The 13,437-nt window shown below is 32.2% G+C and overlaps 3 protein-coding genes across 3 annotated transcripts; 2 read left to right on the top strand and 1 right to left on the bottom strand.

Moving 5' to 3' along the window:
* Positions 1-1,843: 1,843 nt before the first annotated feature.
* Positions 1,844-2,572, top strand: SAPINGB_P005211 (uncharacterized protein; the record flags this gene model as incomplete). Its single annotated transcript, XM_031999926.1, has 3 exons — positions 1,844-1,852; positions 1,928-2,359; positions 2,408-2,572. 3 exons carry the CDS (start codon positions 1,844-1,846, stop codon positions 2,570-2,572), a joined length of 606 nt encoding a protein of 201 aa, XP_031855817.1.
* A 3,644-nt stretch (positions 2,573-6,216) lies between these two features.
* SAPINGB_P005210 (uncharacterized protein) lies at positions 6,217-8,031 on the top strand (the record flags this gene model as incomplete). The annotated part of the gene is made up of 1 exon (XM_031999925.1): positions 6,217-8,031. The coding sequence occupies one exon, from the start codon at positions 6,217-6,219 to the stop codon at positions 8,029-8,031; it is 1,815 nt and encodes a 604-aa protein (XP_031855816.1).
* Positions 8,032-10,868: 2,837 nt separating this feature from the next.
* SAPINGB_P005209 (uncharacterized protein) lies at positions 10,869-12,950 on the bottom strand (the record flags this gene model as incomplete). The annotated part of the gene is made up of 1 exon (XM_031999924.1): positions 10,869-12,950. The coding sequence occupies one exon, from the start codon at positions 12,948-12,950 to the stop codon at positions 10,869-10,871; it is 2,082 nt and encodes a 693-aa protein (XP_031855815.1).
* Between the last annotated feature and the right edge of the window lie 487 nt (positions 12,951-13,437).

Here is a 13,437-nt window from a genome sequence, read left to right as displayed (position 1 = left end):
GACAAGGGTAGTTAGTTGGATATGATATTATCCAATATAGAAGGTAAACTAACTAACTAACTAACTAAATAACTTTTATTCATTTATTACAAAAAAAAAAAAAAAAAAAAAAAAAATTCTGAGGCTTCATTTCTACGCTTCTATAAGCCTCAATTTATCGTTTACTGGTGATATACCAAGTCTTAAAAAAAAAAAAAACTAGAGTACCCAGGATATTTAAATTTTTTTTTTTAAAAAAAATAAAATAAAATATAAATCAATTGAAAAAAAAAAAAAAAAAAATTAAAATAAAATGGCAAGACCGCTATATCTTTTGGTAAACAAGTTTATGAGAGTACAAGTACCACTTGGAGTCTGGCATGCTGCACGGAATCTTTTTATTCTCTATTCAATGTTTTGGTTTTGCTTTTTAATTAAAAGAATTAAAAGATTCTTACGTCATGACCACCAGTAATAGTAATTGAGTATTGTTTGTTTGTTAGTTTTATTTTTTTTTTTCAATGGTTTTGGGCTATTGGGTGAAGAAACAAAAAAAAAAAAAAAGAGCCATGTGTATTATCAACTTGTCAAAAGTCTCATCAATGAGAATTTTAACATGCTTACCAATAGAGACAAAAAAAATAAATTCACTTACAATCAGCTTAGCCTCTTTATTTCTTCACTCAATTTTTTCAACTATAAAAAAACCTCGATTTCCCTCAAAATTCAACTTTTTTTTCTTCTTCTTCTTCTTCTTCATTTTTTTTTAACCACCACAAAAGCTTTTTTTCTTTTTCTCTACCAGATCAATAATATCTGAACATCTTTTTAAGTCAACACTTCACTCAATCACTCAATTACCAATCAAAATGTCTGCTCCTGTCTTGAACTGCAAGCCCAAGTGGCCTAGACCTCCTACTCCACGTCCCAAGTCCTCTTAAGTCACTTGACTGGAGATTTTCTTCTGTTTATCTTTTTCATTTTTTTATTTACCATTTCTTTTTTATCTAAAGTTTTAATTTTTAATGGTGAGTATTTTAAAAAAACCTAACAAGCTTTTTTTTTTTACATTGTTACCACCTCTCTAACACTGTTTAGTCTGTTATGCCTACTTATTTCAATTGCAAGACTACCAGTCATTTATCTTGGTATTCTTTAATGGCATTGTTTAAGTCTTAGTTATTATTATTATGATTTATATATTGTTATATATAGTATTAGTTTGAAAAATACAAAAAAAAAAGTTTTTAATGAATTGATTTTGTTCCTCACAAGTTTTTTATTTATTACAAGTAAAACGTTTATTCAAATTATTGCATTAAAATGAAATGGATTTAGATAGAAATATTTCAATTGATAATTTAAATTTTGCATAATTCTCCTTTACATCTCATGATTTCCTAGTTTTAGAATAGAGAGCCAGGCCATTGCACAAATCATTTATTGAAAAGACTCGGCCAGCTTATAAAGAAATTTCTTTTCCTGAACAGGGAAAAGTAAATATTATGACTAATTAATAAATTAAAAAAAAAAACAAAAATATTATTGCGTGACTGCTATTTTTTTTTTTTTTTTTTTTTTTTTAAGAAAAAGTCAAGTCAGAAGCTGTCTTTGGAGTTTTTCACATCTATACCCTTCTATCCACCAACATTGAAAATTTTTTTTTTTCAAGAATTAAAGTATTTAATAAATGGATAATTGATCATGGTTTTGTTTATAATCTTTAATAGGGGTTTAAAAGCTTATAAATATACAGTGGGTAACCAAAAGTGAGGATTGAAATCACCACTTTTGCGACAGAGTCATGTTTTCTACTTTCAACCCAACAGCGACTTCATCTTGAATTCCTAGTTTCTCAACAACAATGGCTCCAGTGACTTCCAGGGTGGAATATAGTCCTGATAAGAGGACTAGAATTTATATGAAGTACAAAATGGGAATTTCTTAGTGGCGTATCGCATTTGAAGAAGGAGTGTCACCAGGGTCAGTGTCTGGCATCATTCGACGATATCCTATCCAAAAAAATGCCTCTAGTTGTGGACGGTCAGGACGACCACCAAAGCTTTCCGATAGGAATAAAAGGGCTATTTTCCGAGTCATTAGGAAAGACCCTTTTATTGAAATGCAAGATCTTATTGTTGCCGTTGATTTAAATGTCTCTAAACGTACTATTTTGAGATGGCTCAAACATGAAGGCATCCATCATCAACGTGCTCTCCGACAGCCATTACTAACTCCAACGATAGCGGAAAAACGCCTAAATTTTGCAAGAATGTATAAAGATGAACCAGAAAGCTTTTGGAAGCATTGGATTTCAAGTGATGAGTCTACAATTGCTCGTGGTGATGGCGAAAAGCAGGAGTGGGGTTTATGCCCAAAAGTATGTTTTATTTACATTACAATTCCTTTATCTATTTACAAATAATAGGGACAACGATTAGAAATTCAATATGTACAGCCAAAAGGTAAGCCCTCACGTCATTCTCAGATGTTCTGGGGTGCAATTTCCTTTCCCTCTCGATCGTCTTTATGGCCGCTTCGTGGAAACCCTACATCTGCTCGCGGAGGTGTTACTACCCACTGTATTCTCTAATGCCTTCAAGATCAACTTCCAAAAATTGCACAGTCGGGTTCTATATTTGTTCAAGATAACGCACCTACACATAAAGCTCGAACTGTTCAGAATTAGCTGCGTGAATGGGCCGAACAGAATGGGGTTACTTTAGTGGATTTACCTCCTTATTCACCTGATCTTAATCCAATTGAGAACATATGGAAACTGCTTAAGGAAGAAATCTGTAAAAGATTTCCGGAACTATCACTATTACCTCAGAATAATCAGTCATTAAATAAGTTATGCGAAGCAGCTGTGGAAGTCTGGGAGGATTTCCATCAGGACCTCATAAATAAGCTAGTCTTATCAATGCCCCGAAGACTTCAAGCTGTAGAAGATGCAAACGGCTGGTATACAAAATATTAAACAAATATATATATATATCTCAAGTTACGTATGTATTGAATTAAATTTGGTAAAGAAATCCGTTTTGAAAGTGATGTGGTGAAGAAAAATAAAATTGGTGATGTGGGAGTGAATCGTCAATTTTGTCTCCCCCGTATATATATGCCATCACACTTATATATACAAGTGTCTAAAAAAAACTCGGCAACGGGGAATTGAACCCCGGTCCCCCGCGTGCTGCTAATGACAGGCGGAAATTCTAGCCACTAAACTATTGCCGACAATTGAAAAATATATAACTAAGAGTGTAAATAAGGACATTATTTAAACAAATCACGTGACTTTAAGTAAAATTTGAACATTTTATTTTATTATTTGTTCAGAGGTCCAATTATTATACTTCAGTATATAATATATATGATAATAAAAATTTTAATATAGAATAGAAATTGTTTGCCATTTTTCACTAAAGGATAGCATCTAAATTAATCACTTACAGTTTTTGAGCCTAGTCTATTTCTTCCAAAGGGGTTTATTTTTCGAGGAACTATTATATGGATTCAATCAAATAACCATTTTTCAGTTTTCATTATATTTTGATACGATGACTGACAATAATAGTAATAACATATCAGTGTATTGAAAGTTAATGGATATTATTACGAGTAAATATATTGCACTTTGTTTTTTTTTATTTATTATTTTTTATTTTGAGTAAAGTTGATTACAAACTTTCCTTGTTGTGAAAAGTCATGACTTTGACTTTGACACTGATCAGTGGCTCACAAAAAATGAGGATAAATCTAAATGAGTAATATGGGGGGTTTTTTATTATCCGATTAATAAAATTATTAAAGTTATTAACATTGCTTTATCATTAAAATTAATAGTCATTTATTGTTTTTTTTAACAAATTAATCAATTAAACGATCAAACCGGTAATTAATTTATTTATAATTTTGGAATGCTCTGTCAATGTTTTCATAATCTTAAAATGTCTTTTCACTATAATTTAGTATAGTTTTTTTTTTAGAATTTAATATAGCCTTTAAAAATTTGAAATATTATGAGATTTCTAGATTTATTGATTGATTGATTGATTGATTGATTTTTTGTATGATGTTTTCCCACACATCATTCACCAATATTGGTAAATTTACTGTTATTTATACTAAACCAAATAATCCAAGTTGCTTAATTTATTTTTAATTTTTTGAAAAAGATGTTATTAAACAAACAAATTATTAAATAATAATGGGTCAATAGAAATGTTTTAAAAAGGGAAAATTTTTTAGCTATAAACTTTTTTTTTTATAATTATAAAAGAGTAAGTACTTTTGTATATCATATACTAAGGAAAACTTTTACGCCAAGTATTTTCTTCTCCATTTGTACATTTTGTAATAAAAAAATCATGTGGGAATAAATAACATCGAATAAAAAACTTGAATTGCTATGGGGTTTAAAAGAATGTTGACCGGGCTTAGCATATTCTTTATAAAGTGAAAAAAAAAAAAAGGGATGGTGTTAATTTATTTCCATTTTGCAATATTGAAAACATCCGGAATACCCACCAACCAAAGACAAACTACAAAAAAAAAACCCGTTATATTTCTTTCTTTTTTTTTTTTTTTTGTAAGTATAAAAGAATTTGAAAAAATGAAAATATTTCAATCTTTGACATTCAAATTTTAAAAAAAATTTAAAGGTGGTCTTAAGCTTATTCTTATTTCTTCTCACGTGGGGAAAAAAAAATGGTTACAGGATGGAGTACGAACAAGCGAATAAAAATAAAGAAAGTGTTAAAAGGGGTGGATATTATTATTATTTTTTTTTTTTCTGAGTTAATATATAATTCTAAAAAAATATACACTCTTTTTTAACCAGTCAAAAAACCTCAGGGTATCATATATTCAAAGTACGACGTAAGCTGATAGCATCAAGATTAAAATATGCAAAGTTTAACCGAAACCGAAATAAGATACAATGATGAAGATGTTTAAAATATTTCAACTGACAGGAAGAAGATTAAAAGAATTTTTTTTTTATTTCTTTTTTGATCATTCTACAACAAGTAGAATTTTAATATATATTTTTAAAATGGTGAAAAATTGCAACCAACAGATGGACATTTAAATTAAAAGTAATTATAAGATTGTATATAACTTGCTTAAAAAGTAGATGGCTGAGTTTACATATCTCAAAACCCACATGATAATGGTTGACATCATGATCATCGGAAATGATTTGAAAGTTTATTATTAGTTTATATATTAACAAATAATATTTCATTTATTATATATATATATATATATATATATATATATATATATATTTACCAGATTCAATTGCAAGATTACTTTAAGATTTGTTTGTTTGAGCATTACTATTTGAATACTTTTTGGAAATTATTGGACATTATTGTTATTACTTGTTTAACATTCTTATACGGAATAAATTATTCCGAAAAAACAAACTTCTTTTTGAAATCCATGGATATTCCGCAAGTTGTTAATATTTCTAATGGTTTTGTTAATGGTTAATGTATTATATTATGAGGTCAGAATCAATCATTAAAATGCTCTTCATTCCTAAAAATAACCACCCCACCTTTTTTTTATTTATAATTATAATTATAATTATTATTATTGTTTATGGCGATTATGAAAAAAAAATCCATTATTTGTAAGAATTTTTCAATCTAGACCTTCTTCGACCGACAAAAGTTTCCCCGTCGTGTTTTGATTTCTCCACTTTTGGCCCTCCATCATCATCCCCAACTTGAGTCGGGCTTTTTCAATTCCATGGCGAAGCCCGGAGAAAGCATTTATGTAATATTCCAGAAACTACAACATTGTCTTAAGTAACAGCCGTACACACCACCAAATCGAGAAGGCTAAGCTGTGTGTTACCCCCCCAACACCACCAACCCAAGCCAAAATCCGTATCTTCGGGAACGGGCTTTGTCGGGCTCAGTGAATTGTAAGATATACAAGATTTACAAAATACAACAACAACAACAACAACAACAATAAACAATAGCAACTACTCAACAAGCCAAAACAATGCAAATTCAGTAAGCTGCAGCACTTGAGGCAGCAACTTTTAGTTTCTAAGAGAAAATAACGATATTAATTATTAAATCAGCTGCAGTGGGCAATTAATATAAATATTCAGATACCTCCTAAGGTTTTTTTCCTCTCTTATTTGTTCAACATTTATATATTTTTAAATCTCACTTAATCTATTTAAACTACTAAATTAATATTATAATTACTATGGCTACTCTTTCATGGTCTGATTTGAACGTCACGACTAAAGACAATGTCGCTATTGTCTCAAAGTCCAACGGTTTATGCCCCGCAGGTCACATTATAGCTCTCATGGGCCCCTCAGGTAGTGGTAAAACTACTCTCCTTAACTCTCTTGCCTCCAGAGATATGGGTTCAGCAATCAAAGTCCATGGAGATGTGGAATACTTATATCAAGGTCAAGAGTCACCTCAAAAACTTTCTGCAGTTTCTACATATGTCGAACAGGAAGATCATCTTATCGGTTGTCTTACAGTCAAGGATACACTATGGTACACGGGTGAGCTCTCTGGACTGAGTGGTGCCATTCTCAAAGACCAGGTTGAGTATCTCCTCAATGCCTTTGGTCTTAAAGGCCAATCAGACATTCTTGTAGGAACTCCTATTCAAAAGGGTATCTCAGGTGGTCAAAAACGTCGTCTTACTGTTGCAAGTCAGCTTATGAGAAACCCTAAAGTCATTTTCATGGATGAACCTACATCAGGTCTTGATTCTAAGGCTTCGTTTGAAATTATTTCTCACATGAAAAACTATGCCCATGAACATGGCGCTATTGTCATTGTTTCCATCCACCAGCCTTCTACCTCAACATTTGATTTGTTTGACGAAGTTGTGTTTCTTAGTAAAGGTCGTACCGTTTATAATGGGCCAGTCAAGGAGGTTGTTGAATATTTTAAAAACATTGATATGGAGATCCCCCAGTACTACAACCCAGCAGAATACATTCTTGAAGCCATTTCCACCGACTTTGGCTCTGGCGACAACACCAATGATATTTCGGATTTAGTTTCCAAATGGGAAGACTATAACAACAGAAATGGAGAAAAAACAATTCAACAAATCCTCGAACCACACGAAACTCATAACTCTCTTTATGAAAAACCAGAATCTAAAAGACACACCTTTGGATGGAGAATAAAACATGTTTCAAACGTCACTTGGATTCTTTCACGCAGACTTTTGGTCAAGGCTCGCCGAGATGTATTTGCTTATATTCTTCGAATCTTTATGTACCTTGCGCTTGCTATTTTAATGGGTACAGTGTGGCTCCGACTTAACCACAATCAAGACAATATTTCTTCATATGTTTCTGCCTTATTCTTTTCCGGTGCTTTCATGTCTTTCATGGCTGTCGCCTATATCCCCGTTTATATTGAGGATTATATGAATTTTAAAAAGGAAGCCAGAAACAATCTTTATGGTCCTCTTCCATTTATGATTTCTAACTTTTTGGTTGGTTTACCATTTTTGTTTGTCATTACCGTCGTCTTTTCTGCTTTTGCATACTGGATGGTCAACCTGAAAAATACTGCTGAAGGTTTCTTTCGTTTTATCTTGTGGTTGTTCCTTGACCTTCTTGCTGCTGAATCTATGGTTGTTTTGATTTCCTCATCTATCCCCATTTTCATTGTTGCTCTGGCTTTGACTGCCTTTGCCAACGGTCTATGGATGGCTGTTCAGGGATTCTTGGTCCCAGCCACTATTCTTAATCCCTTTTGGTATTATACCTTTTATTGGATTGATTATCAGCGTTATGTGTTTCATGGCATGATGATTACCGAGTTCAAAGACAGTATTTATAACTGTGATGCAGACTGTAACTGTGCCTATGTTAGTGACCTGGCTAGCGAGTGCAAGATTAGAGGTGAGGCTGTTCTTCACTCGGTGGGTATTTCCGACCACTCTGCCAGTAAGGTTGGCCAGTGGGTTGGTATTATGATTGTCATTATTTTTGTTTACAGAGTGCTTGGTTACTTTGCTCTTAAGTACCATGTCAAATAAGTGTTCTTATTATTATTATTATTATTATTATTTTTTTTTTTTTTTTTTTTGCTTTTAATACCTGTGTAATTTTATAACCATTTTTTTTTTTTAAAAAAAGTTAATAACTGAAAATATATCTATTCTTAAATTTTAATATAAAAATCTAGTTTTTTTTTTTTGTTTATTGAAAATTACAATAATGTGAAAGGACAATTATATCATGTTTAAAGAAACAATCGTACTTATTACTAGCAAGCCTTTCTTGTTTAATACTTGTATTTCCATTTTTAAATGACCCAATTTTTTTTTATTAGTAATGTACAGCACTTTTTAGATTAAAGACCGATTTCACGAAAAAAAAAACTTCAAAAAGAAGCAAATTAATTATAATTATTAGACACTATATTTGCAATATATTTATATATATATATATATATATATATTTATAAACGACATCTAGTAAAAAACAACAATGAGCCAAACTTCTGTAGTATTTTAAGATCTGCATTTCTTTTTTTTTTTTTTTAAGTCTGCTTAGTGATAAATTGAAAATCAATCAAAGCTTAAAAATGATAATGATAATGATGATGATGATGATGATGATAGCTCACCAGCGTATTCTAGTTATGGATAATAAATATGAGCCATTAAAGAATCAATTTGTTATATATATATATATATATATATATATATATATTACTATAATTATTTGTTAAAAAAATAGTATTTTAATAAAAGATTAATCAACCCCTTAAAACATAGTAGTCAGTAGTAAAAAAAAGAAAAAAAAAATAACGATAAGCTAATGAACTAAGATTAGATAAGAGTTGGCCTAACAATTGAACTTTAGAAGTTACTACCAAACTACTTCATACTATTGTCTTTTCACAATTAGCATTGAATTGAATTGAATTGAATTGAATTGAATTGAATTGAATTGGATTGTTTAGTAAGAAATTTCTTGATGATAATGATTTTAAAAGAAAATTTGTTACTCGCTTGTATAATTTCATTTGGGTTTGTTTATCTGTTTATCTGTTTGTCTGTTTTTAAGTGAATTTACATTTATTTGTCCTTCCGTACTGAGATTTACCCAAATTATTATTATTATTAATTTTTTTTTTTAATATAAATAAATACTGTGGAATATGGCTAAGTTTTTTTTTTTTTTTTTTTTTTTTTTTTTTTTTTTTTTTTTTATAATTTTTAAGTATTTCAATAATAATAAAGACTTGACTTTATCTTATCAACCTGATAATAGAAGTAATTTAACTTTTCATATATATGTATATATTTCTTCTCTGAAATCTCCAAACAAGTTAAAAATTTTAAAAGATTGAATGAATCTGAAAAAAAAAAAAAAAATACCGGCTGTCAATATCTACAAAAATAAAAATAAAAATAAAAAGCATATACAATATGATTACTATACCCCACCTTTTACCATATATATATATATATATATATATATATATATATATATGGTATATATCGTTTTTTTTTAAAAAAAATCTCCCTCCCCGCCCTCCTAATCTTACTAATCAAATTTAATTATAATTAATATTAATTAATTAATTAAATTTACAAGTTAAAAAAAAAAAAATCACCATTTTGCCGTTTTTCCTTCTCCCCTCTCTTTCATCCCCACACAATAATTAATCAATTGCCGACATACATAATGGCTGCTTATCAAATCCAAATTCATGTTATCTAATAATATATGAATTCTCATTATTAGTTTTATTATTCTTATTATTATTATCACTTTCAATGTTTCCAATCGCACTAAAGGACTTTTTTTTTTTTTAAAAAAGAAAATGAAGAAAGGTGTTGAAGTATCAATTTATATAATATTTACAAGACTCGGAATTTTAATCCTTACAAAAATAACATCAATATATAAATTTTCAATCTCCCGTTTTTTTATTGTAAAAGATAACAACACCAACAGGAATTGAACATAAAGCCGAGATTTTATTTTTAAAAGTTTTATATTGGCTTAATTTCCTTTCAAGTATATAATTTAAATTAACCTGATTAACTTTGTTTTATTTTTTATTATCATTAGTCAAAAAAAAAGAAAAAAAAATAACCCATTTTCTACTCAATTCACATTGTGAACCCGGTTTTAACCCGAATCCCGGTTTCAAACAATTGACCATACTACCATACTACTATTAGACCTTAAAACTTGGACTTTACGGCTTATGTTCTATTCAAAGGAAACTAATTAGTTATAACTTGCTAACTTGCTAACTTGAGTGCCCACAATTCTTTACCAAGTTAACTCTTAGGGTAACTTATAAGTTAATAGTAACTACTAGTCAAATAGCTTGAATCCAAAGAACTTTAAAAGACCCGTTTTCATCTCCGGTTCCAATCGACTTGTTTGATAAATTTTTTTTTTTTTTTAAAAAAAAAAACTTTAAAAAAACAAAAAACCAAAGTAATTAAACTTAGAGTATCTTATAAATATTTGATCTTTTCTCAAATTATCAAATGTTTCACAATTATTTCAATCAATGCATCCTCAAACCGTGTTGCTCGTTTATAGACTTACTTAAAGATTAATGTCAACAAATTGTCAGAAATAGTTAATACGTTTTATCAAATAAATAAAAAATTTAAAAATCAGGGGAAGCTTTTTTTTTTTTTTTTTTTTTTTTTCTAATATTCTATCATTTTTAATTTTATTTATAATTTTGAAGCGTTTAAATTTTTTTTTTATGTTACGTCGTAAATCCTCCATTAATCATAATACTTCCATCATCATTATCATCTTGTATTTTTTCTATCCCTCCTTTGCTTTTTTTCTTTTTTTTTTTTTTGTAGTCGTTATTCTTTTTAAGGTTTGTTTATTTTAAACCGGGAATCAACTTCTTGCGCTCCTCAGTAAGGGCACCGGGCTTGCCAAAGTTATGGTCAATGTCAAGGATAACCTTCATGGCACTCTTGCTCTGCAAGAATCTAAAGGGGGCGGAAATCTCTCCAGAAACAACTGAGTGACCAGCCTCTGTCTTCTTGTCCTTGGAGTGACCGGGCAGAGGGAAGAGATCGTGCAAAAGTTCGTAGGCGGCAAGGGTGCAACCGAATTGAGGCGAAGATCTAAGAATACGAGCAGGGCCACCCTTGAAGAAAGCCTTGAAACCCTCTTCCTTCCAGATGGTGACGGCGGCATGACGCAGACCAAAATAGCTGGATTGACCAGCCTTGGCTTCTGTCTGCAGACGAGTCTTGATGACATCGAAGGGGGTAGTAAAGTAAGCAGCAGGCATACCGGCAATGGCACCGGCAGTGAGAAGCTGCAGAATGGAAAGAGATTTGTTAGGACCCTCACCAAAGTAGTCCTTTTTCAGGTGAGCATAGGTGGGGAAGTAAATGGCAGAAAAGGGAACATCACGGAGTAAACACGCACTGGCACCCTTGTAAAGGCCAAAGAGACCGAGGTTGCGGACAATCCACAGAGCAGAACGCTTAGGAGCATTCTCCATAGTTTTAGCAACCTCACCCTGCATCTGAAGACGAATCTTAACAATCTCCAGGGGATTGGTGAAAACAACCTGACAAGCACCGGCAGTACCACCAGCGAGAATCTCAGCCCAGACGGGGATGGAACCGTCTTTAGAAGCAAACTTACCTCTAATAAGATCATTGACAGTAAGCTTGATGGCCTTTTCAGGGGCAACACCAATAAGTTGAGGGCCAAGACCCGAGTAAAGACCAAGAACACCTTCTCTAGAGACAACCTTCTTGAAACAGTCAATAGAGTTCTTGTAAAGGAGTTGCTGGCCAGGATGCGAAGATCTTTGGTTCTGCATGCGGGTCTTGACAAGGTCAATGGGATAGACAACGGTAGCGCCAAAGGCACCAGCAACAGCACCAAGAGCAAAGTTGTAAGCCGATTCGAAAACTTCATGGAGGAAAGAAGTGGGATGAACAAAAGCCTGTTGAGCAGCCTCAATCTTGTGAGCTTCATTCTTACGCCAAGCCTCAAGACGCTCTTGCCAGGTAGGGTCAAAAACAGACTTGAAGTTATTAAGAGAAATGAGGTCAGAGGAAGAAGAATTGGCAGCAGATGCAGCGAAATGGAAGATAACATCAATTTCTAGGGGGGTGAAAAGAGCAAATCTAGCGGATTTTGACGATTGGTTCAAAAAGTCTTGGCGGGTAATAAAAGTGTCGGCGTCTCTAGAATGGTGGATAGACTTTGCAGCGTTTCTAATAATGACCTCGACAAGATCGGCACGGTTGATGACATTGAGGAAAGCACGGACATGCGCATAAGAGATTTTCGATGAAGGTCCGACACCGACGTTGCAAAGAAACTTTGCATCCTTCAGAAGAGTATCGGAAAGCTTGTGGGAAGCTGTTGTTTCAAGAATTGTTTGAAGTTGGTCCGGAAGAATGTACCCAGTGTGGGAGGGGTCGTAGTAAGAAAAGGCCTGGCGAACACGCTCACCCAGAACACCGGCAATAAGTTGGGAAAAGTCATTGTATGAAAGATTGTGACGGTGGGTACTGTCGCCCAAATACAAACTGGACCATGCAGAGTTCCAGTCGAAAGGTGGGAAGTCTTCTGGGGAAGAAGGTTTCGAATGGATTTTGTTGTATGTATTGACAAAGTCGGCAAATTCAACGACCTCGGGATTTTCTGGGCTTTGGAAAAGGCGGAAAGCAATCTGGTATTCAGCATCAGGCAGATACAGAAGCTTCTCAAAAGCAGTCCAATCGTCTAAAGAGAGCTGTTTTGAGTTGGAGCGATCTGCAACCTTGAAAAGAAGGGCATAAGCTTCACGGGGGATTTTGTGGTAGTCTTGATCGAGAGGTGCAATGGCGTCAACAAAGTCCGAATGCGACAGAAACTTTTCACCTGTAGGTGAAGTGATTGAAGCGTATTTTTGGAAAACGTCTAAAGAATCTGGAGGAACAAAAGACATTGTTGAATATATATTGAATTGATTAGTCCAGGTATATATAAAGTGACCCAAAAAAAAGAAAGAAAGAAAGAAAGGAAGTAAGTAAGTAAGAAAAAAAAAAAAGAAGGAAAGAGTTTATTTAAAATTTTTTTTTTATTTTTTTTCAAAAATAGGGAAAACCCGTTAAATTTATATATAAAATTTTCCTTTTGGGTACACGATAAGTTAAGAAAAATCCCCGCGGGAAGGCCCAACATCAGCATAAAAAAAATTCAAGCCCCTCCTTTTTTTTTTTTTTTACTTTGGGGGCAACTCGTCAATTTTCAAATTCTTTCGGAACGTGAAAAATTTGAATTTTAATTAATCAGTCATCGGCAATACATCAGCCGTACTACCAGACCCAGATCTGCAGAGTCCATGCTGATTTCTACATACACACACACACGGGAACATCGCTGAATACGAAAATGTATGTGCTTATGTAACATGCCGGAGATGACTCAGAATA

The sequence above is a fragment of the Magnusiomyces paraingens genome, assembly GCF_902498895.1.
Source record: "Magnusiomyces paraingens strain CBS 517.90 genome assembly, contig: contig4, whole genome shotgun sequence".
Taxonomy (NCBI): Eukaryota; Fungi; Ascomycota; class Dipodascomycetes; order Dipodascales; family Dipodascaceae; genus Magnusiomyces; species Magnusiomyces paraingens.
This window is presented reverse-complemented; position numbering and strand designations above follow the sequence as displayed.